The 25,800-nt window shown below is 36.9% G+C and overlaps 1 protein-coding gene across 2 annotated transcripts in view; it reads left to right on the top strand.

The window, feature by feature from the left end:
- LOC140837261 (phosphoglucomutase, cytoplasmic) overlaps nucleotides 1-24,948 on the top strand; it is a 29,420-nt gene extending 4,472 nt beyond the window's left edge. For both annotated transcript variants that reach the window (XM_073203355.1, XM_073203356.1), the window contains exons 5-19: nucleotides 9,011-9,124; nucleotides 9,224-9,286; nucleotides 22,002-22,121; nucleotides 22,247-22,347; nucleotides 22,630-22,689; nucleotides 22,785-22,884; nucleotides 22,982-23,139; nucleotides 23,213-23,308; nucleotides 23,409-23,472; nucleotides 23,564-23,645; nucleotides 23,762-23,937; nucleotides 24,036-24,112; nucleotides 24,193-24,328; nucleotides 24,405-24,521; nucleotides 24,660-24,948. In XM_073203355.1, the coding sequence (XP_073059456.1) occupies nucleotides 9,011-9,124; nucleotides 9,224-9,286; nucleotides 22,002-22,121; nucleotides 22,247-22,347; nucleotides 22,630-22,689; nucleotides 22,785-22,884; nucleotides 22,982-23,139; nucleotides 23,213-23,308; nucleotides 23,409-23,472; nucleotides 23,564-23,645; nucleotides 23,762-23,937; nucleotides 24,036-24,112; nucleotides 24,193-24,328; nucleotides 24,405-24,521; nucleotides 24,660-24,731 (1,536 nt within the window). In that variant the 3' untranslated portion in view covers nucleotides 24,732-24,948. The remainder of the gene's footprint in view (nucleotides 1-9,010; nucleotides 9,125-9,223; nucleotides 9,287-22,001; nucleotides 22,122-22,246; nucleotides 22,348-22,629; nucleotides 22,690-22,784; nucleotides 22,885-22,981; nucleotides 23,140-23,212; nucleotides 23,309-23,408; nucleotides 23,473-23,563; nucleotides 23,646-23,761; nucleotides 23,938-24,035; nucleotides 24,113-24,192; nucleotides 24,329-24,404; nucleotides 24,522-24,659) is intronic.
- Nucleotides 24,949-25,800: the final 852 nt, after the last annotated feature.

Genomic DNA, 25,800 nt, shown 5'->3' with positions numbered 1-25,800 from the left:
ATTGGCCCTCTTACCACGAGCAAGCTTCTGTTCCAGCCTACTAACCTTTCCTCCTCGACGCTTATGGCCTCTCAGGGCCCTCGTCAGCAACCCCTTACACGAGGAAATCAAACGTGAGATGCAAGGAGATACATGCATGGACCGAAAACACACAAGCCATACAAACTTGTAACGCTCTTAAATGGCTAGTTTTTACCTTATAAATATGATTTTACAAACACATTTAATCACTCCAAATTTACTCTTCCTCCCTAAAAATTTTTTCATCAAAATTTTCGAAGAAGAAGATTCTTTCAAGGTTATTTTTTATAATTATTTTGGTTATTATACTTACTAGTCTTTTATTTATCCGAGAATATCCGCCTCATGTTTTTTCTTTATTTTTAAGAATGCTTGTACTTATAATTTATCTGTTACTTTGTATTGTCATATTAATAGATTTGAACTTAACTAATAACATGCATTGTTATTTTTATAGTACTACCATGTCAAATTTGACAAAGCTCGAATTTGTTGCGCTCGACATTACGGGAAAAAATTATATGTCATGGACTCTCGATTTAGAAATGTATTTTGAGTCATTGGGTTTAAATGAGACCATTAAAGAAAATGGTATCTCATCATCTCAAGAAAAAGCAAAAGCTATGATATTTTTGCGTCGACATCTTGATGAAAGATTAAAATGTGAATATCTCACTGAAAAAGATCCCTTGCTTTATGGAAAAGATTAAATGAAATATTTGAAAATATAAGGGAAGTTACACTTATGACAGCCCGTGATGAATGAAATATGTTAAGATTCCAAGATTTTAAGAAAGTCGGTGATTACAATTCGGTGATGTATCGAATAATCTCGCAATTAAAATTTTGTGGACTTGAGGTTACAGAGACGGAAATGCTCGAAAAAACATTTTCCACTTTTCACGCATAAAATATAACTCTACAACAACAATCTAGAGTGCGTGGATTTGGGAGATATTTTGAACTTATAGCATGTCTTCTTGTGGTGGAAAAGAACAACGAGTTGCTAATGAGAAATCATCAGTCTCGACCTACTGGATCAACAACATTCTAGAAGTAAATGCTAAGCAAAAATGAATTTAAACCTGGAAACCAAAATCAAATTCAAAGTCGAGGTCGAGGTCGTAGTCGTGGACGTGGAAGTGGAAGTGGTTGTGGTCGTTGTCGAGGCTGTGGTTTTGAAAATAATCGAGATAGTTACTTCTAGAACTCATTTCAAAAGGGGGTCACGAACCACCCAATAAAAAGACGTCATGAGAACATGAGTGTTAATGAAAATCACTCAAAATAATTTGAAATTTCCTGTTTTAGATGCGACACAACAGGACATTGGTCTCGTATTTGTCGAGCCCCAAACACCTTTGTAAGGTCTATAAAGAATCAATAAAGGGAAAAGAAAAAGAGACCAAGTTCACTGAACACAGAGACCGTTTTATTGTACAAATATGATATGCCTTATATTTATCAATGAATTACATATGTATTGTCAGTAATTTTTTTTATTGCATATTTTTTTTGAAGTTCAAATATGCAAACTGCTATTAACAAAGCTAAACAAGGAACTTATCCCATGAATGTTTGCTTACCTGATAGTGGTACAACGTAAACTATTCTCTGAGATAAAAGATATTTCGTGGAACTAAAACCAACAAAAACAACGGTGAATACAATATCAGGTCCTGTAGACTTGATCAAAGGTTGTGGTAAAACACATTTTTTGTTACCTAATGTTACAAAATTTATGATAAATGATGCTTTGTATTCACCGCAATCGAAAAGAAATTTTTTGATTTTCATGACATATTCCCATGGGTATGGTACTCAGACAATAAATGAAGGAAATAAGAAATATATGTCTTAACACATATAAATCAGGAAAGAAATATGTAGTTGAAAAATTACCAATGGACTGGATTGCATTATACACATATAAGTCCAATTGAATCAAACATGTTAGTTGGTTATTTTTCAATACTGATTAATTGACTTGGTCGTTTAGGACATTCTGGTTCAAAAATGATGCGAAGAATAATAGAAAATACACATGGTCATCCGCTGAAAAACCAGAAGATTTTTCAAAGTAATAAGTTTCAATGTAAAGCATGTTCTTTTGGAAAACTTATTATAAGACCATCACCAGCTAAAATCCAAACTGAATCAACCATGTTTTCTTGAGCGCATTCAGGGTGATATTTGTGGGTCAATTCATCCACCACGTGGACCATTTAGATATTTTATGGTATTGATCGATGCCTCAAGCAGATGGTCACATCTATGTTTATTATCAACGCATAATGTGGTTATTTGCAAGATTATTTGTTCAAATAATAAAATTGCGGAATCAATTTTTCGATCATACGATCAAGAAAATTAGACTTGATAATACTGGTGAATTTACTTTACAGACTTTCAATGATTATTGTATGTCAATCTGAATCACTGCTGAGCATCCTGTTACTCATGTACATACAGAAAATGGATTAGCTGAATCATTGATTAAACGTCTACAATTGATTGCTAGACCTATGGGGACATGCAATTTTACATGCTGCTGCATTAATTCGCATCAGACTAAGTGCATATCATAAATACTCCCAATTGCAACTGGACTTTGGTAAAGAACCAGACATTTCTCATCTGAGAATTTGGATGTATGGTATATTGTGCATATTGCACCGCCTCAACGAACAAAAATGTGACCTCAAAGAAAGATCGGAATTTATATCGGTTTTGATAAACAATCAATCATTCGATATCTTGAGCCTCAGATAGGTGACGTGTTTACAACACGTTTTGCTGATTGTCATTTTGATGAGTAAGTTCTGAGGAGAAAAGAAAAATATCGAAAATTAAATTACATGGTATACATCATCAATCATCATTGTTACATCTGGATCCAAGAACTAAACAATGTGAAAAAGATGTAAAACAAATTGTGCATTTGCAAAGAATATCAAATCAAATACCAGATGCATTTGCAGATACAAAAAGGGTAATTAAATCATATATACATGCTGTAAATGCACTTGCTCGAATTGAAATTCCAAAAAATAAATTGAAGACACTCGTGATGTCATAAAACGCTGGAAGCGTGAAAGGTCAATCGATTCCAAGGATAAAAATCCTCGAAAAAGAAAAAGCATAGAGAAACACGATGATCACAAAATAGAGAATGATATTCCGGCAGAAATAAATGATGATGAAAATGTTCTGTTAGTACCACAAACTGATGAGAATCGTGAAATTACTATCAATTATATTAATATTGGAAAAATATGGAACCGAAAAGATATAAAAGAAGTCGATATGTTTTTCGTACAATATGACATTTGACATCATAAATGACAATGAAGATCATGAACCAAAATCTTTTGGTAAATGTAAAAATCGACAGGACTAGTTAAAATGGAAAGATGCCATCCAGGTTGAATTGGATTTGTTAAATAAACGTAATGTTTTTGGACCTATAGTCCTTATACCTGAAAGTGTAAAACATGTTGGGTACAAACGAGTTTTTATTGGAAAGCGAAATCAGAAAAATGAAATAGTATAGCTCGACTTGCACAAGGTTTTTTTCAAAGACCTGGAATTGATTATGAAGAAATATATTCTCTTATGGATGCATTTACGTTTCGGTATTAGATTAGTTTGGCGGTATCTGAAAATTTAGAAATGCTTCTTATGGATGTTGTCACAGTTTGCTTTTACGGATCACTCGATAGTAATATATATATGAAAATCCCCGAAAGATTTAAGATACCTGTAGCACAAAGATGAAAACCCAAAGAATGTTATTCTGTGAATTTGCAATGATCATTATATGAAAACAATCCGGCCAAATGTGGTATAATCGGCTAAGTGAACACTTGATGAAAAAAGGATCTGTAAACAATTCAACATGCCTTTGCGTTTTCATTAATAAATCAACATCCGGATTCGTAATTATTGCGGTATATGTTGATTATTTAAACAACATTCGTACGAATAAAAAAATTCAAGTTGTGTTGAGCTTGAAGGAAGAATTTGAAATGAAGCACCTTGGAAAAACATAGTATTTTCTGAGTTTGCAAATTGAAAAAAAAGAATGTGAAATATTTGTTTACTAGTCAAATTACACAGAAAATGTCCTTAAACGTTTTAACATGGATAAATCAAATCCTTTAAGTACTCTAATGGTTGTTAGATCATTAAACATAGAAAGGATCTATTCCGTCCATGTGAAGATGAAGAAGTTATTCTTAGTCCAGAAGTACCATATTTAATGTATCTTGCAAATTGTACAAGACTTGATATATCTTTTGCTGTAAATTTATTGGCAATATTTAGCTCATATCCAACAAAGAGACACTGAAATGGAATTAAACATATATTTTGTTATCTACGAGGAACGACAGAGTTAGGACTTTTGTTTTCAAAAGATACCAATCAAAGTATAATTGGTTATGCTGATGCCGGTACTTATCTGATCTACACAGGACACGTTCCGAAACCGGATATCTATTTACTCGTGGAGGCACTGCAATTTTTTGGCGTTCACAGAAACAAATACTCGTAACAACTTAACCAAATCACGCTGAGATTATTGCACACATGAAGCAAGCCGTGAATGTGTGGCTAAAATCAATGACCCAACATATCCAAATCTCATGCGGATTATCATTCGACAAGAAGCCTGTGACACTACATGAAGATAATGTTTGATTTGTTACTTAAATGAAAGAAGGATACATAAAAAGCGACGAAACTAAACATATTCCACCAAATATATTCGCATTCACCCAAAGCTTGAGAAGAATAAAGATATTGATATTCGTTACATTCAATCAAGTGAAAACTTATCAGATTTCTTCACTGAGGCACTTCTTACGACAATATTTTGAAATCATATATATAATATTGAGATGCGAAATCTACGAAATTTTTGAAGAGTCGTTTGTGTTAACATGAGGAGGAGTTTACGTGATTACACTCATTTTCTCTTACTATGGTTTTTATCCCAATGAGTTTTTCCTCTGAAGGTTTTTAACGAGGCATTACAAAAACACGTAATGAGAACAATCATTGTATCATGATCATCATCACAAGGGGGAGTGTTGAAAATGAGGGTTGAAATTATTGAATGTTGAAAATAAGAGTTTTAAATATTGAAAATTAATGTGTGATGATGTATGTAATGATGTATTTATTTTTGGATTATTTCCAAAGAAATTCTATAAATAGGTCTCTCAATTTGTGAAAAAAAACACAATTGAATGTAGTAAATTTATAAAGTGTGTAGTTTAATATATTTTGTGAGTTTGAGATTTTTACTTTTTATCGTAAATTTTTACTTTTAACAAATTTATGTAATTTATAGATTTGTAGTATAAATCACTATATATATTGAATTTTAAAATTTTTCCAAATGCAATTTACTTCGATAAAGCGCGTACTTCGTCTTGTAGGCTCCAGGGTACCCTTACGTTTTAGTGCGCCTTGTGTCCTAAATAACTATGAGTTTATCGTACAGAGAACTTGGCATTACGTTCACGCTCGCCCCTGAATCACAAATAGCTTCTCCCACCATTTGGCCCTCTATTGCACATGGTATAACGAATTTCTCCAGGTCTTGTAGCTTCTGTGAAAAATTTCTTTGTATCTCCTCATCGGCTCCTTCGGTAAGTGTCACTTCCGCCGTATCTGCGGAATGAATGTTAATTCGTAGGTTCTTGAAATCTTCGAGACTTTTTTTTTGAAACTCAGCAGTCAACCACATAAATATGTGGGTAGGGAAGTAAGGAAATATCAATGCATTGATCCAAATCTCATTCCTTACCTTTCTTACCTCGGATGCCTTTTCTTGGAGTTGATTATTCTTCCCAAATGGGTGTGGGCTCAACTTTCTCGTCTTCTCCCTCTGCCATTCCAATCTCCTCATGCTGTATGAAAACGACGTTCACTGGTATTGTGCATGAAGATTGAGGCGCAAACTGCCTCGTTATCTGCCCAACCGCAACTCAAGGATTTTCAAAGAAGTGCCAACATTGGCCGTGTGCGTCTCTAGGTCGTCAAGCCTAGTCTCTCTCCGCTCTATCCTCTTTGAAGACTCACTCACAGAAGTACTGACCAAGTCGACCAAGTCCTCAGGCGATGGTTTGCATTCTACCTTTTGTGCATTGAACCCCTGAGGATTCAACTTCTTCTTGTTATCATACGAAAATTCTCATGGTTACGTAAGCTAGGATGGTATTGATTATGAAAAGAGTTACCTCGATAGCCATTATTGACGTAATGTGATGTTTCCATGCTTGGCCCTTCTTATGTAACCACAGTTGCTACTTCAGATGTATATTGGCCTTTATTCATTGATGCGAGTTTGGCAGTTTGCGGAAACTTGTGCAATAAGTGAAGTGATGGGGTCCACTGCATAAAATCAGGCCGTCTTCTTCAATCCCGATCTCTCACTGGGCCACTGGTAGCTCTTGATAGGCATTTACTCAAGCAAGTCGTATGCTTGGTCAGGAGATTTCGCAAATATTGTACAACCAACAGCTGCATCAACTGTCGTCCATGTCTGGCCATTCAACCCGTTTTAAAACAAATCAATCTGCACCCAGTTTCGATATCCATGGTTTGGGCATCTTCTGAGCAGTTCCTTCTTACGCTCCCAAGCTTCGTACAGCTGCTCATATTCGTTTTGCCGGAAGCTGCTGATTTCGATCTTCATCTTTGCAGACTTGGCAGGTGGAAAGTATTTCAGGGGATTTTGTAGCCAATTCTTGCCAAATAGTTATGCTCCCTAGCGACAATGATTGGAGCCAACCTCTAGCTTGATCCTTGATTGAAAACTTAAACAGACGCAATCTAATAATTTCATCGGGAACGTTATTAATCTTTACCGTGTCTGTAATCTCCAGGAATGTCCTCTTATGCAGATGAGGATCTGCAGTTGCTGCTCCCCCAAACTGGTTCTGTTGAACCATGTTAATCAGTGCTGGCTTTAGCTCGAAATTGTTAGCATTTATCGTTCCACGAGCTATGCCAGAGTAGTGAGCGTTGATCACCGGTTTGAGATGGTCTCTGATAAGCACCACAAGAGGGAGTGGGTTTTCGTTCTTTATGTGTTCAGCCATTGATTTAACCTTTCTCTTCGTGCTTTTCTCAATGGGTCAAAAAGCAATGAGTCGAGGCTCTGAGGTTTTTGCATAAATAGTAACATAGAAAACCCGATAATAAAAAAAAACATATCTAAATTAAAGTCTAGACTAATTTTTTAGCGATATTAATATTAAAATTAATTAGTGCACTTTCTGTCAACGATGTCAAAAACTTGTTGCACTATTTTGCTACTCGCAAATGTACAATGTTAAGTGTAGTACTCGGTAGAGCAAAATATCGATCCCACAGAGAGTGCAATTTAGTTATAAATTAATTACACAATTAAAATAATCAGACTTTATTTAGAAAATTTAATAGAATGTTTGTTGTTAATTATGAACTAAAATTAATAAAAGCGTGCAAATGATTTAAAATTAGTGAGAATAAGAATCTAGAGGTACGATTTCACTTAGTCTTCGCTATATTAAATTATCATTGACATCTATATTTATAATTTCAACCCGTTTACTGTCTAAGAATTCTCAATTATTCCTAATCCATTTCCCAAGTTGTGCTTAGATACCTAAAGTCAATTTCAATATCCCTATTAAAAATCAAACAATAAATAATTTCAATAGCACAATAATTCTTTTAATTTATTCATTGGAGTTATAATCCTTACGAACTCTACAAATACCAACGATATATTTTCCTACGGACTTATTGAAAATCTCTCTCTCGAGTGATAGATCTCAAATAAATATGACAATTTAATTATTGATCAAGTAATTGAAAGTAATAAGATCCGGAAAATATAAATAAACAAAGAAGTTATTCGCATATATAAATCAACAATTCATAAATAACCAAAATACGTCGTCTTCTAGATTTAATAAATTAGTTCATGAATGAAAAACGAGAAAATAAATTCATGTTATTCAACATCACTAATAGACTAAAATTAAGTAAGAAGAAGGGAAGAAGAATTGAATCAGAGTTGCGAATCCTTCCCCGATAGATGCGCTCTTCGTATTCGTTCTCGCTCTCTTTCCTGTTCTCTATATTTTTGTGTGTGACTGTGGCTCTCCTCTCTCTGTGGCTAGGGTTTCGATCTTTATAAGTGCGTGAATGGTTGTGAAAGCCTAAGAAAAAGCCCGTCAGATTTGCGTCGCGCGCTGGTGCGCGAACTTCCGCGCAGGTGATCGCGACTCCACTCTCTCCTCTCCTCCGCGTGCAGCTGCACAACACGCTCTTCTGTTTCCTGCGCCTCTTGGGCCCGCGCCGGTTGCAGGATTGCGCACTTCCGCCTATGGATTATTCATCTGCTCGCAAGATGCTGCGCAGCTGCGCGCGAGCTTCTGCCCTGGAATGATCAACCCGCACGGATGCGAGTGTCTTCTGTTCCACACTTCCTCGTTGGTCGTACGTTATGCTCTCATGCTTGATTCTAGCGAACGAAATAAAAACTACCAAAACACGTAAATTTCATCGATATTCGCACATTTTCATGCCAATTCCTTGGGTAATTTAAGTGCAAAGCTTGCACTTATCAAAGCTCCATGCTCACATTGTTGAGAAGTTAAGATACGCAAGTCATTACTTTGGATTAAAAAAATGGAACAATTAATTAGATGGAGAGCATCTCTCTTGTGCGTTCTTTAAATTTGAAGGTTTTGAATAATGAGAGTGTTTCCTAAGCTAAAGCAATAATTTTTTCTTGGTTCACTTGTATCAAGAGATTTAATTTTGATGTCTTTGTGTCGCTTCAGAACTGTAAAGTTTATAGTTTATGATGATAATTTATTGATTCTGTTGTAATAAATTAAGTGTCTTTACATCTGGGTTTTGGATAATTATGATTTTCCTCTGTAATGAGATTCTTAATATGATTTTTTTCCTTACCCAATGGTAGATCATTATAAAAATGGCTGCTGCTATTGGAGTAAGGCGTATCTGGGTTGGTCAAAATGGATTGCTGTCCACTCCTGCCGTATCTTGTGTCGTACGTGAAAGAGTAGGCCATGATGTAAGCAACAACTTGAAAAACCTACATGGAACCATTTCTCCAATTTTTATATACATTCACAAATGTAATTTTTGAAAAGTATTTGTGAAACCTGTGCAGGGATCCAAGGCAACTGGGGCATTTATACTGACAGCAAGCCATAACCCAGGTGGGCCCTATGAGGTATGTTCTTGATGTTACGGGCTTTCTATATGCTTTATATGTCCTGAAGCATTTTCAGATGATATTCGAAATGGACATATGTCTGTTTAATTGAACTCATGAGATCTAATCACGATGACCCATACTATCAGACCAAAACCATGTCTTCTGTCTTGTCAAAGTGTTTCATTAATTATATATTAGAAATATCTTAATGCCTCTTTCATTATTGTCTGTAATTTTGAATCGAATTTCACTTGAATTTATGTGCTGTAGTCATTGATATTTGAAGAAAGTGACTATTTTCTTGAACTGTTTTTGGCTACTGTTGCCCACTTTTATATGTTGTCATGGAAGATGACAAATTTATGGAAACAGTTGCCAAAATTGACCGTGTAAGATATATTCAATACTTCTGTTTAGGAAAATGTTTGAAACTTGAAAACATGTGTGATATCTTGTCCCACATGGTAAAAATTAAATATTTAAAACGAGTTTGTAATGGGCTACGATGAAGTTCTATAACAACTTGAGTTATTCATTCGTAAAGTTAGGACGAATACGAAATTTTTGCGATAGGGGCCAATTGCGCATGTCACACAGGTGCGGGCCCGGGTTCGGGGCATGACAGATGGTATCAGAGACGGTCACGGGCAAGGAACACCAGAAAATAAGTGCTATGCAGGGCAAAATGTTATGTGCATGAGAGCCACCTCTTAAACCTTCGAAGAAAAGTGCTACATGACGGGAGCTAGCTCTTGAACCTGTAAGAGTCATTTCTAGATTCTCGGCGCTGGTGGATCGAGGGGTCAGGCGCGACGTAGACGTTGCGTTCTGAAGGAGGGGTGAATGTGATACCTCGTCCCACATGGTAAAAAAATTAAAGATTCAAAATGAGTTTATAATGAGCTACAATGGACTTCTATAGCAACTTGAGTTAATCATTTTTATAAAGTGAGGACGAATACAAATTAGTTGCTATAGGGGCCTATTGTGCAGTCACACAGGTGCGGGCCCGGGCTCGGGGCGTGACAGTATGTCTATTTTCTCTCAGTACATTCAAAGTGTAGTCAATGTACTCAGTTTTCTACTCTATTCATTTTTTATCCACCATTTTTAAAATGAGGCACGCAAATGCCTTCTTCATTAGCATACAACATCCCTTTTATGTTGATTGATATCTTTGCATTTAACCACAAATGGGAATTTTATCTTCTTTTTCAATTTTTTGTTTGTAATAATAAATTTGACAGCTCAACCAAAAATTAAAGCCGCCAACTCCTCAAATTTTGGTTCCCTTTGTTGACTTAAAAGTTGATCAATTTAATGCGTGGCTAATTAGTCTTCAAGTGAACATTGCTGGGATAGAAAGGTTTGCAATAGTAAAGGGTGGCCTAGAATGGGCAACATCACTTATACCCCTTGGATTTTCATCCATGCATTGACTTATTGTAACGTACCGTACTTTAAAACTACGTAAAATTTGCGAAATATAAAATTTTTTCTTAAATAAGTAATAATCTTTCAAAATGAAATATAAATAAAATGTTTGACTAAATATTTGAAATATAAACGAGTACAAACTATTTCCGTGTTATCAATGTCACAATCAAAACGAGCTTGCAAAAAATACTTGTTTAAACAACATGAAGTAATTTCATTAAAATCAAAGTAAATGAATTTCACATGCATAAAATTCTTGAAAACTTAAGCGGTCCTTGGGTTAGTCCTCCGCACAATCCGATCCTACTCACTGGTCCCCACCTCTCGCCTCCTCGTTCTTGTCCTCACTTGCATCGATCAAGTCTAGTAAATCTAAAGACTCAACACGTATAAAGTGAGAATAGCAAGTAATTCATAGTAAAACCACATGCATTTTAAAGTAGCACATACATACTTAAACTCTGAACATACTTACATAAACATCGATGTGTCATCATTTCATAAACGTGCATACTTAAACATGCATAATCATCATAATTTTGTGTAGAGATATGTTTCAAAGCAAGTGACTTATAACATTATGCGCCTGATCAGACTAAACTACAGTACTGGGCTGGCAGGGGTCATCACAGCCTTTCGACCGAACGTCCACTCCCACATACATAAGATCCCCTGTCAAGCTTTACTGGGTGGATTGGTCCCTGGTCATGCTTTACCGCTTCTCAATTCTGATCAAAACCCGGTCATGCTTTACCAGGGTGGAGAGGTCCTCGGACACGTTCTCCGGCTTCCAAACCCATACCTAAAAAACAGAAAACCTTTTTTTTTTTTGCACGTCGAATATTCATACATAGCGTTGAGGGCTTCATTGGATCTCGCTTGGCTACTGCTGCACATACTAACACAATATTCATGCGACTTAAATTCCATAACTTAACCGTACCAATCGTACTCACTACCTAAGTAATTAAATAACTTAGGACTTTCTAGACCACTCGAGACTTGACCGTGTTTAATCATCATACTAAACCATGACATCGACCCCGAAACAATCCTTATATGGAGTATGAACATTTCCCAAGCAATGGAAGACACAGAACTTGTGTACACAACCGGGTCTGAGTCAGTGTAGACTTTGGAATTTCACACTTCGAAAGAAACAATGGCATGGACCCCGTGTCCAGGTTCGGGTCCGGGTACGTGTACCTATGACAATGGTAAACCAGCGGAAATCACTACACTTGTGGCTTAATCCTCCTAACTCAATCGTACGGACCGTGAACCAACACATCGAGACCCATCCTAGGACGCTATGACATCGACTCAAACCCATACAAACGCCCCAAACGTCCCCAAGCAATAACATGCAACCACAACGCGTCACAATCCCATAAACCCGAAATTCAACATAATTCGCTTCCCTTCGACTTCTATTGTAACCAAATCCTTTCCGACCCGAAACAAAACACCAAATAACGTCTGATCACAACACACGACATATCTAAACGCAGCAGTGACCACCCGGCGGTTCCAACGAAGCCGGCAACCAATAAACCTCGAGAAAACATGAACACATTTTGATAGCATCACAGTTTGAGCAGTCACACGAGAATGATCATAATTCACTCGTCTCTTGTCTGAAAATTACAAATTTACTGTCAAATCGAAGATATCGAAAAGTACTACACTTTTTTATATGTTGAAAGTTTTTCAAGAAAACCGATCGAAAATTCGCAGGATTCGAAATGACAGCAGATTTGCATAACATATACAGATTTTTACACACAATATGCGTCAAAATATTTACTATGACAAGATCGATGCGGAAAAATGAAAGATTATACGTGCCTTAATGATTTATACTCACGATACGACGAATATTGAGCGAGGAGATGAGAGAACCAATCCGGGACGACTTGTGGCACATTTCTTGCTACTAATCAAACGTGGGTCTGCTGAAAAATCGTAGGGGAAAGAGGTTGGCTGCTGGAGGAACTTAAGAACCCTAGTTTTCTTTCAAAAAGAAATTTACAAAGTGTGTGTGTGCAAGCCGATGAGTGTGTGTTGTAACGTGTGAGTGAGTATATGCGGTGATCAGGGGGTTAATTAGGGGCTTAATTAGACTAATAAAAATAGATATAACCAATTAATAGGTTAATTAAAATACTAATTCTATACTATTAATCCACCACTAACTTTACTATAACCCCTCATTTTAATAAAATACACATGTGTCAAATTTTCAAAATTTTAAATCCCCAACTATTCAAATTAGTATTTTTGAAAATTTTAAAATTGTAAAGTCACCTACTAAATTAAATTAGGCTTTAAAATGCTTTAAATTTCATAAATAATTTAAAAAACCAATTATCTTGACTTGAAATAAAATATCACATTATTAATAAATCGTCTAAATCATCACCGGTCTGTTTTTCCGATCCCGCATCCAATATTCGCCTGAAACATAAAACTCAAGAAAACGTTTTATCGCGCATCAAATAAACATGTAATAGTTTAAAATAATGCAAATAATAAATCATGCATCGTTAAAATCATTTTAAAATTAAATAAATAATTTAACAATTTAATAAATACATTAGTTACGTGTAATGATTTTGGGCTCTACACTTATTCTTATGCTCAGTTGGGTGTGTAATTGGTCCGCTCTTTAAGAGATAATTTTGAGGACAAACAAGAACAATTGGGACACCATATGTCTGGTTCAAAATAATCTTATTCTTAATCACAATACAACCTTACACTATATATACAAACTTATTTCTATTTTAAATTCACAATCTAACCTTAATCCATTTATAAACCATAAGGAATAACTATTAAAAATATTTTGACACTAATTTCAATATTTTCTTTCCTTTCCTACGCTCTCCATCAAGTTTGAGTAAAGATATCTATCATGCCCAACTTGCAGATGAAATCTTCGAAATTTGGTTTGAAATGACTCTTTGTTAAGGCATGGGCAATCTATTGTCCAAATGTAACAAAGGGTATATAAATTATTCCTTCTTCAAGCTTTTCTTTGACGAAGTGTCTATCAACTTCCATATACTTTGTACGATAATGTTATACTGGATTATTCACGATGCTAATTGCTGACTTCTTGTCTCAGAATAACATCATTGGCACTTCCTAGTCTAACTTCAACTAGCGTTAGCTATGGTAACTCGCACACTCCATTCGCCATAGCCCTAAGCTCAGCTTTTGTACTATTACGAGCCACAACATTTTGTTTCTACTTCTCCATGACCCAAGATTACCCCATAGAAAAGTACAGTACCCACCCTAAATTAGACCTCGTATAAGAAATAGAGCCTACCCAATTTGCATCAGTGTATGCCTAAACCGCATTAACATGTATGGGACAAATAAATAAGTTTAAGTACAAGACGTCGATATCTTTGTTTCTCAACAGAAGCTTCTCTAGACACTTCATTTAGCTTTTGATTTGAATCCATGGGTATATCACTGGGTCTGCATCCACTCTCTTCTCTAGACACTTAGTTTAGCTTTTGATTTGAATCCATGGGTACATCACTGGGTCTGCATCCACTCTTTAATGTCTCTTTGGGATGTATAGATTCCCTTTCTTGATCTAGCAACTTCCATCCCTAAAAAATATCTCAAGGTTCCCATATCTTTATCTCAAATTCCAATGCGAGGCCTCCTTTAAAGGGGTTATTTCCTCTTCATCATCTCCTGTGAGAATTATGTCTTCAACATATACAATTAAGATTGTCGTCTTACCTTCTCTAGTGTGCTTTACAAACATTGCGTGGTCGGCTTGCCCTTGAACATAACCTTGCTTCTTGATTGATTTCGAGAATTTATCAAACCAAGCCCGTGGTGACTGCTTTAGTCCATACTAAGACTTGTTTAATCTGCATATTTGTTCTCAAAATTGTTTTTCGAAGCCTGGTGGAGCATCCATGAACACTTCATCCTCCAAATCTCCATCCAGGAAGGTATTTTTTACATACATCTGATATAGGGGCCAATCAAGATTTGCAGCCAAGGACAACCATATTCTGATAGTATTCAGTTTTGCAATTGGTGCAAAGGTCTCGTGGTAGTCAATCCCATATGTTTGTGTAAAACCCTTAGCGACAAGTCTTGCATTATAACATTCCAATGATCCATCTGAATTTGTTTATTTTTAGATAATAGTAGATAGAAACAACGCTTGTAAGGAGTCCTATTAATATATGCCTGCCTGTTCACAATAAATACCCATTTGCATCCCACTATTCGTTTTCCATCAGGTAGATGCATTATTTCCCATGTTCCACTTTTGTTCAGTGCATTCATCTCCTCAAGGGCAACTTTCTTCCATTCTGGAACACTTAAGAGCCTCCTGTATAGTCTTAGGAACATCCACACTTTGTAACTGAGAGATAAAACTTGAATAGGGTGTTGATAAATTTTTGTAGGACATGTGATTTGAGATTCGGTGTTGAGTACAAGTTACAACACCTTTCCTAAGTGCAATAAGATGTTCTAACGACATAGAGGAGTCTAGTATGTTAGAGGTGGATTTTGGTACGTTATCTGGATTGGGTAAAAATGAGTATGGACTTCAGTTTATGTCCTTGGTTCAGACACTTGGTCGTGTGGAGTTGTGGAGTCTTGCTTACTTTGGGACCGTCTTGTCCTCCTGTAAAGTTGTAAACTTTCCCAAACAACTTATCATCATCAACTCGTGTTTTAGTATCAAGATTTTGCTCTGACACTACATGAGGTGTTTCTATAACCAAAACTTCAGTTCTGTCTGCATTCTTTGAGCCTAAATCAAATATCGAGTCTTCCAACTTACTCTCCCCGGAAGAGGACGTGAAAAAAAATTAGATTAAAAGAATGTGACATCCATAGATAAAAAAACGTTTTTGTATGGGGTTCAAAACATTTATACCCTTTCTGGGTCGGAGAATATCCTAGAAACACACATTTTACAGCACGGGGGTCTAGTTTATCACGAGTATGATGATGCACATGAACAAAAGTCACACAACCAAACACTTTGAGAGGTAAATCAAAATATAAATGAGACATGGGAAAGGAAGTTTTAAAAACACTCTTGAAGGCATTCTGTTAATTAAATATGTAGCACTGAGAATAGCTTCCTTCCATAAGTATTCGGTACATTAGTGGCAAACATAAGTAAACTAGCTACTTCTAGAAGGTGTCTATTCTTTCTTTCTGCTACTCCATTTTGTTGTGGGTTTTGAGTGCAAGAATTGTGATGAATTATACTTTTTTTTTGAAAAAATTGGCCCAAAAGTTTAGTGAAATATTCTTTCCCATTACCACTTCTGAACGCTTGAACTTTTTCATGAAATTGTGCTTCAATCATTGCATAGAAATTTTTGAAAATTTGTTGGGCTTCTGATTTATCAACAAAAAAACCCAACTCCAACATGTGTGATCATCAATAAAAGTGAAACGTTTTCTCGTTTTAAATAGTCCCTACACATCACTATGAAAAATTGCATAGGGTTTCAATGCTTGATGCGGATGAACAAGAAATGATGCACAATGATGTTTGGCAAACTGACAAATATAACATTGGAAAACAAAATAATTTTTATTACTAAATAACTTTGGAAACAAATGCTTCAAATAATCAAAATTTGGGTGTCAGTAATCTACGGTTTCAAATCATTACCTCATCGCTACTATAATTAGAGTTTGGTATGAACTAGATTATTGGGCTTGGCCACGTGGGTGACTTTCTTCCTCAAAGTAGCAAAGGCCTCTTCCTTAGCAATGCCAATCGTTTTCCCTAGCCACCCTTACACTCCAATACTGGAATCGGAAAAAGTGAGCACTGATCAAAAGAACAAGGTGAGGGAATCTACATCTAAAACAACCAGAAAATGTGCGATTTCACGTCTTTTGGAAAGAGGAAGAAGAAATTGATGTTGATCTAGAAAATTATGAATATCAAGAAGAATACATGTAACGAACCGTACTTTTTACTACTTAAAATTTGCGGAAAAATTAAAAAATTTCTTGAATACGAAAATAAAATCAATACAGTCGTCACTACATCATCCATTCACCAATAAAAATCTTGTTAAAAGAAAAGTTTGCTCAAAGCATCTCGCATCAAACATAAAATCAGAGTATTTTAAACTTGCATAAAAACATTAAAATAACGTGGGCGGTCCTCGGGTCTAGCCTCCCGCTCAGTCCAAGCCTGCTCTTTGGTCCCCACCTCCTGTCTCCTCATAGACATCCTCACCTGCATCGATCAAGTTTAGTGTAGTCTAAAAACTCAACACGTATAAACTGCGAATAGCAAATAATACATTATAAAATCGCATGCAACTTTAAAATAGAACATACATACTTGAAGCTTGGATTTGAAATGAACTTGAACTTGCATACATACATAGACGTGCCATAACTTAAAAGCTTTCATAAGCATGCTTGCATACTTGATCATACTTAAACATACATGACTTCATTTTGCGTAGAGGCATGTTTCAAAGCAAGTGACCCATACATAATAAACGCCTGATCAGACAAACCACAATACTGGGCTGACAAGGACGTATCCACTTGCCACATACATGAGATCTCCGTTCATAATTTAACGGGCTGGTTGGTCCTCGTTCATAATTTAACGCTTTCCAACCACGATCTAACCCGTTCATAATTTAACGGGGTGGAGAGGTCATCGGCCACGTTCACCGACTTCCAAACCCATTCATAATTTGGTCACAAGACACTTAGCATACCTCAAAAATAAAAATATTTTCTTGCACGTCAATATACTTACTTGGCGTTGAGGGATTCGTTGGATTTCATTTGGGGCCGCTGCTGCACACTAACATGAATTTCAACACTTGCATAACTTAGACGTAGGTACTCGAGCTCACCACCGAAGTGCATAAATAGCTTATGACATTCTAGATCACTCGGGATTTGACCTCGTTTAAACATACTAACCAGGACATCAAACCCCGAAACAAACTCTAAGATGCCGTGCGAACATTTCTCAACCATAGAAGACATGAACTCACTTTTAGAACTTGAAGAGAAGAAAGAACAGATTATTTGGACAGAAGGGGTGGCGCTCGGGCGGTGAAACTTTACCGCTCGGGCGCTAGGGTCCGCGCTCGGGCGGTAATAAAATCCCGCTCGGGCGCTAAGGCTACGGGGAAAAACATTCGAACAGAAGGAATGGCGCTCGGGCGGCAGAAAGTTACCGCTCGGGCGCCGAGTAAACTGGACTCCGCAACTTAAAAGCTTATACTTTTCGAATTAGATTACACAAATGGTGAACAACGCCTCGAGACCCATCCTAGGAGACTATGGCACTGAATCGACTCCACAAATGTCCCAAACATCTCCAAGGGACGACGCACCCCACGCCACACCATAAACTCATAACTTAAATTTTGACACAACAAAATAGTTTTACGACTACTCGATCTCTAATGTGCCTAACTGTGAGGCCCGGGGCCGAAGAGGGCGGGGGGTGAACGCCGGTGCCATCAGTTGCACGGACAATGAGCGGCTCCTGGCAGGCTTCTAGGTGAAGGGAACATGAATGAACCGACCCACACGGGAATGAGAGGGATTCCGAGACTGGGCAATGTAATGGACTGAACAGTTGAAGAGGGCTTAAAAGATTTGATTGGTACTACTCATATCACGAAGGTGCATCTTCTTTTCGGTAGCTCATCACATAAGAACTCCAAAGTTAAGCGTGCTTGACTTGGGGCAATTTTGGGATGGGTGACCTCCTGGGAAGTTTCCTAGGGTGCGTGTGAGTGAGGACATAAGCACGCTGGAAAGACTCGTCTTGGTACAGTGAGGACAGTCGTCAAATCTGGGGCGTTACAAGTGGTATCAGAGCCGACCTCTCTTAGTACGGTGTGGTTCGGGGACGAACCAAGCGGAAGCTGGTGGGCATGTGAGACCCGGGGCCGAAGAGGGCGGGGGGTGAACGCCGGTGCCATCAGTTGCACGGACAATGAGCGGCTCCTGGCAGACTTCTAGGTGAAGGGAACATGAATGAACCGACCCACACGGGAATGAGAGGGATTCCGAGACTGGGCAATGTAATGGACTGAACAGTTGAAGAGGGCTTAAAAGATTTGATTGGTACTACTCATATCACGAAGGTGCATCTTCTTTTCGGTAGCTCATCACATAAGAACTCCAAAGTTAAGCGTGCTTGACTTGGGGCAATTTTGGGATGGGTGACCTCCTGGGAAGTTTCCTAGGGTGCGTGTGAGTGAGGACATAAGCACGCTGGAAAGACTCGTCTTGGTACAGTGAGACTGAGGACAGTCGTCAAATCTGGGGCGTTACACTAACGACGCGAAACATAACGTCAAAGACCATCCCAACATCATTATCAATATACCTATACGCAGCAACGATCACCCGTCGATCCCCAACGAAGCCTGCAACAACAAAATCTCGAGAACATATCAATACATAATTTTTTGAAAACGCAGTTTGAGCAGTCCCACGAAAAGCGTCATAACTCACTCAATTTTCGTCCAAAAATTTCGAATTTTAAATCAAATCGAAGGTATCGAAAAATTCTACATTTTTCACGTTGAAAGTTTTCTCAGATTCGCGACCGAAAATTCGCAGTTTTAAGAGAACAGTAAAAACGTGATTTAGATCTAAAAATTGTCCTTCAAAATCGATCCAAACGATTAACCGCTCAAACTATTAACATCATACATAAATTTTTATGCATAAAACAACGCAACACATAATATGACATGATCGACGCAGCAATAGAGAGATTATACGTGCCTTTTGATGATAAACTTTACCGAAACAACGATACCGATGCGGGAACGGAGCGAGGCTTGATCCGGGACGAACGTGGTACTAAAATCCTCAGAGAAATACACGAAAAGTTGCTGGAAATCGAAGAGGGAAGGGGGCGGCTGCTCTAGCTTGAGGAACCCTAGGTTTTCTCTCTAAAAAATAATAAAATCTGAATGTGAAGTGAGTGTGTGTGTTTAGTTGTGTACAGGTGTGTGTAAAAGTGTGTGTGCGCGTGTGTTTTAGTAATTAGGGAGTAAATTATGCTTAATTAAATAATTAACTACTAATTAAAATACTAACACTCTTTAAACTTTAATAAAATCCCTCAAGTAAAATAACGCACACCAAAAATGCTAATTTTAAAAGTTTTAACCTCTTAAATCACTAAACACATAAATAAAGTTTTAAAATGCTAAACTAAATAAATTATTTAAAATGCCCCTTCCTAGCTTATAAAATAAAAATACCGCTTTTTAATTTGACAATAATCGTCCCCAGTCTTTTCCTCGATCCCGCCTCGAATAATCGTCTGAAACATGAAACTCGAAAAACATTTTAACGTGCATCACATAAACATAATTAATTTAAAATAATGCATTTAAATAAATCATGCACTACTAAGACTCATTTTAAAATTTAGTAAATACTTTAATGATTAATTAAATGCATGGGTTATACGTGTACTGAATTTGGGCACTACAATACAAGTCCAAAAGTTCTGGGGGACTCTGATGTGACGATGGAAGAAGATGAGTTTTATTTGGATAATTGAAGAATTTAATCATGTTACGAATTACTGTAAACTTATTAATTATTTTTTGTTTTCAGTGACACTGTGACTTAATTATTTTATATTTTAAAATATTTATTCTAACATAAATATATTTTTTAAAAAAATAAAAAAATGTGCATTTTGCTTCGGTAAGGCTCGCGCCTCAGGCTCCATGGCCCTTGTGCGCCTCGGTGCGCCTTGCGCCCTTGACAACTATGATCCCGCCATGTGATTAGTAGCACTAACACCTGAGTATATTATCGAAGGACATATAGATAGGGTGGGAAGATTAAAACAAGTAGATCGCAAGTCAGTACCTTTATGGTCTATGGAACAAGACACTGGAGTAGATTGTGAAAAAGGTGTGGATTGAAAAAGCTTATACAATTATTCTAATTGTTCCTTATTGAAAGAAGCAGTTCCCGAAGATTTTTCAGCGCGGTTTTGTTCTTCCAGTTCAGATTGATGAGCCCTTGAAACCCCAACTACCTTTTTGTCTGAAAGACTTTGGTTTCCAGTTGGGTGGTTGGCCATGTAAGTACCAACATGTTTCTGTAGTATGCCAGGGCTTTTTACAATGTTCACACACAATTTCTCCCTATCTTGGCTGTACAATATGCTATCTGTTTTGAGGTGCAGTAGGAAAATATTTGCTGAACAGGGCTGAAGTTTCTGAATCTGATGATGCCTTCTCGCTCTACATGATTTTCCTTCTGCCTTCTTTCCTCTTTACTGCAACAAACACTTCACTTAATAATTGCAAAGGATTTCTTCCCAGAATTCTTCCTCTAACTTTATTGAAGTCACGGTTAAGCCCTGCCCAAAACAAATATACCCGGTCACCTGCCAGATCCAGTTCCAGTTCTTATAGTATTCGATGACAATTTTTTCTCCTTGTCTAGACTGCTGGAGTCTAGTCTTCAAGTCAAATATCTGGGATGAATTATCCAAATCAGAGTAAAGTTTCCCGAACAGCCTCCCAAACCTCTTTTGCGGTGGATATGAAACAAGCCACGCGATTACCATGGAATTTTCAGATTTCTAGCCTATCCACTTTGGATCATCTTTGGCAGGCTTTGCCATTTCTCACGTTAGGTAATGTCAAGCTTGATTGACTGAGCTCACTCCAAATAATTTTTGTCATTCAACTTATAGATGGTCAATTGAACGGAGCCTTCGAACCCAATATGATTCATAGGATATGGGTTTGGTGCTTTAGCACCTTTCGTACCACCACTCTAGCCCGAAGATATTGTACTCTGGTCTTCGTTCGATTTTGACATGCTCGCAAAGTTTGCAGCGGGTATCTGAGACTAGGTACAAAATAATCTTACTCTTAATTATTAATCACAAAACAACCCTACACTATATATACAAAACTTATTTCTATATGACATTCACGGTCTAACCTTAATTAGGAGACAAACCGCGAGAATAAATATCAATCAAATATTCCGACACTAATTACAATATTTTCTTTCATTTTCTACAAATTACCAAAGAAAACTGTGTAATAAGAGCTTGTAGTCTGCCGGTATATACCTTGACTCATTCTTGCACCTATCATTGCAGGAGGGGATGGCTGTGGAGCTATTTCTGAAATTTTCTGTATCTGAATTTTTCGTTCTTTAACTGCATGTTGTTGCAATATTTCATGTGCCTTAGATAATTATTTGATTCCATATTTATATCTTTCTTTAACAGGATTTTGGAATAAAATACAACATGGAGAACGGTGGACCTGCGCCGGAAGGAATTACTGACAAGATCTACAAGAACACTACTACAATAAAGGAATACTTCATCTCCGAAGGGCTGCCGGACGTATTAGCTCTTGGAACTCATATCCATTTGTGCATACAGACATTCATGCATGAACTTGCACTCACACATATGTATGAATTTTCATAATTAAACAATTTTCTCATGACATTCAAACTACATCGCAGGTGGATATCTCTAGGGTAGGATTGACTAGCTTTGCTGGTCCGGAAGGGCAGTTTGACGTTGATGTTTTTGATTCAGCCGACGAATATGTCAAATTGATGAAGTATGTTCTTTTCAAATTATTTGAACTTTGTATTTTCCTGCTATTGTCCAAATTTATACAAAAATATCGTACGTTCCATAATATCTTTTGAGTGGGAATGATAATTTGGAAGTCTATCAGATTATTGCCCATTCTAATAATAAATTAATAAACATGCCAGTTTTTAGCTATGATGATTTCCCCGTGAAATTGATATCAGCGTTGTCTTTTTAATGGAAATTCTCCTAATCTTGTGACACAATCGCTGTTCCATTCCAACTTTTGTTTTCTGATACTTCCCAGGTCCATTTTTGACTTTCCGTCCATCCAGAAGTTACTGTCATCTCCAAAATTCACTTTCTGGTATGCGTAATCTTGTTTTGATGACGTGTAGATTATTTTTTCACTTTTGCTTTAATAGTCTGTTTGTTTGCATTAAATTTTGCATTTGTTGTTAGTTATGATGCTCTTAATGGAGTTGCTGGGGCCTATGCGACACGTATATTTGTGGAAGAGCTTGGTGCAAATGAAAGCTCTCTACTGAACTGTGTGCCAAAGGTTTTTTGCTTTTACTCTGGTTTTTGACTAAATCATAGTTGTAGTAATGAATCATTGATGCAATATTTTTTCTCCTTTTTCCCTGTAATCCGAACAGGAAGACTTTGGTGGAGGTCATCCTGATCCCAATCTGACCTATGCAAAAGAATTAGTCGCACGTATGGGCCTCAGTAAGACAAACAGTGAGCAGGATCCACCAGAATTTGGCGCTGCTGCTGATGGAGATGCAGACCGCAATATGATTCTTGGCAAAAGGTGACTCTTTGGACATTAATGTTTGTTTTTGCAGACGATAATTTCATGCTTTTGACTTGTGCGCTGCTCTAAGGTTTTTTGTGACTCCGTCTGACTCTGTCGCTATCATTGCTGCAAATGCTGTAGAAGCCATTCCTTACTTTTCTGGTGGTCTAAAAGGAGTTGCAAGGTTTGACTCTAGTTCTTTTATATATTTCGAGTCTTTTTCAGCTCTTGAATGCATGTGAATTATGGATAATGCACAATTTATATATTTAGTCCTGGTGCAGGAGCATGCCCACATCAGCTGCTCTTGACGTTGTAGCGACAAGCCTGAATCTGAAATTTTTTGAGGTAGTTTGTTAAATAAACTTTCCAGGATGATTTTGTTCTTTTAATGCACTAGTTTTATTGGTCTGATAATGATTCTGTTCTTGCTGGTAAGGTGCCCACTGGCTGGAAATTCTTTGGCAACCTGATGGATGCTGGAATGTGTTCTATTTGCGGTGAAGAAAGCTTTGGAACCGGTAAGAAAAAACGTTTTATTCTCCACAATGCACAGGTGAATCACTGGCAATTTATTTTCTCGGCCGGAATGAGATGACTACCACAGTTGTTTCTCATGTAACACTTGATGTCACAGGTTCGGACCACATACGAGAAAAAGATGGAATCTGGGCTGTATTGGCCTGGCTATCTATTCTCGCCTATAAGAACAAGGATATTCTCGCGGGAGACAAGCTCGTGACCGTCGAAGACATTGTTACCCAACATTGGGGTACATATGGGCGTCATTATTATACTCGTTATGACTATGAGGTATGCACAAAACTCACCTGGTCCATAATAAATTGTATTATACGTGACATTATTGTATTTTCCTTGAATCGTGTGCTAACATTTGTTGCATTTTCTAGAACGTTGATGCTGGTGGTGCGAAGGAACTTATGGCTTATCTGGTCAAGTTGCAATCCTCCCTTGGTGAAGTTAACGAGTAAGCTTTCTTTTCCATGTAAGCTTATATTTCTGTTGAATTGGTACGACGAGTTCTGAACAATTCTCCATGAATTTTAGTATTATTGTGAACGGAATACGCTCCGACGTCTCTAAAGTCATTGATGCTGATGAATTCGAGTACAAAGATCCTGTTGATGGTTCTGTTGCAAAGCATCAGGGCATCCGATATTTGTTTGAAGATGGTTCCCGACTGGTAAATCATCTTGAAACAATTCAATTTTGTCAAGATAAAAATTATCGATGCTGATCCATTGGGGATAATGCACCAGGTTTTCCGGCTTTCTGGAACGGGTTCTGAGGGAGCGACCATCCGCCTTTACATCGAGCAATACGAGAAGGATCCATCCAAGACCGGGAGGGATTCCCAACAAGCGCTTGCTCCGCTGGTGAGATTCTTATTTTCGCTGTATATGACCAAGTATGAAATGGTTATTTTCAGTGTATATTTTAAGTTTGCTCGATTCGATTGCCTCTCGCTATCCTGCATCCTCACCCAACTTACTTTATCAATTATTGGCTTGCAGGTTGAGGTTGCTCTAAAGCTCTCTAAGATGCAAGAATTTACAGGTCGATCTGCCCCTACAGTTATCACATAGATAGATGCAGCAACCTCGAATTTTCCCTATGATATGAAGTAAAATAAAAGAATTACGGATCTGGAATAAAAATTCTGCACCTATTAATATCCCAGTCATGCAACGAGACTTATCTTTTAATAGAATATTAAAGGGCGAGACAATTTTTTTGGGCAAAAATCAAATAAATCGAAGGGAGGTGTGCCTTCATTACCACTTTTGGTCTTTCCTTTATGTCTCAAGCATTTTGAAGTGTGGATAAAAAGTATTGAATTGAAAGCATTTGTTTTTTAATTTCACGATTAATATTTCAAGAATATAACACTTTTGATAAAGTATAATATAAAATATTTCGATTAATTTGAAATTCTTTGAAAATTTCTGGGTACGTTAATTTCGCTCATTAAGAAATTTATGTATTTAATTTCATATTTATATTTATTTTATTTATCATCTTCACCTGGGTATTTTTTTTTTTGTTTTTTATGTTTAAGATTCGTATAAGATGCCTTATTTTACTATGGTTAATGTTTAATCTCGATATTTATCTTTTCTTCGCATGTTTTAGAAACCAAATGTAAATTTACAGTGAGTGAAATAATTTGAGATCTTCATGCCTTTTTAAATATAAAATATTATTTTTCTTGGGTTAATATAGGAAAAGTGAAAAATAGCAAGTTAATTTGTATTGCTTAAAATTTGAATTATTTCTTCGCAAAAGAGTAACGTTAGTCAGAATTTGTAATAATATTGGTATTCGTTCGGTTTCAAGATTTCTAACATGCATGGGTTCATCTTCCTATTAACTAGTCCAAATTTTGTGGATGACTGATTATATAATCAGGGTGAATTGAATGAGCAAGATCGAGGCAATCTATCGGATTGCATAAGAGTTTTGTTAGGGGAAAAATGAGCAAAGGGATATATCTTGTGGAGAAGATATATCTCTCTAATATGGTTTCAACTGTAACCTACAAACAAAGAAACGAACTCATGAATGAGCGTCAGAGGAGTGTCCGGCGTAGCCACTCCGATTCTTAAATCAGCAGGTTGAAGGTGAAGGATAATGACAATATATGTGGAGATATAT

This window comes from Primulina eburnea, chromosome 7 (genome assembly GCF_022965805.1).
Source record: "Primulina eburnea isolate SZY01 chromosome 7, ASM2296580v1, whole genome shotgun sequence".
NCBI classification, from domain to species: domain Eukaryota; kingdom Viridiplantae; phylum Streptophyta; class Magnoliopsida; order Lamiales; family Gesneriaceae; genus Primulina; species Primulina eburnea.
The sequence above is the reverse complement of the archived record's forward strand: the minus strand, read 5'-3'. Positions and strand labels throughout refer to the sequence as shown.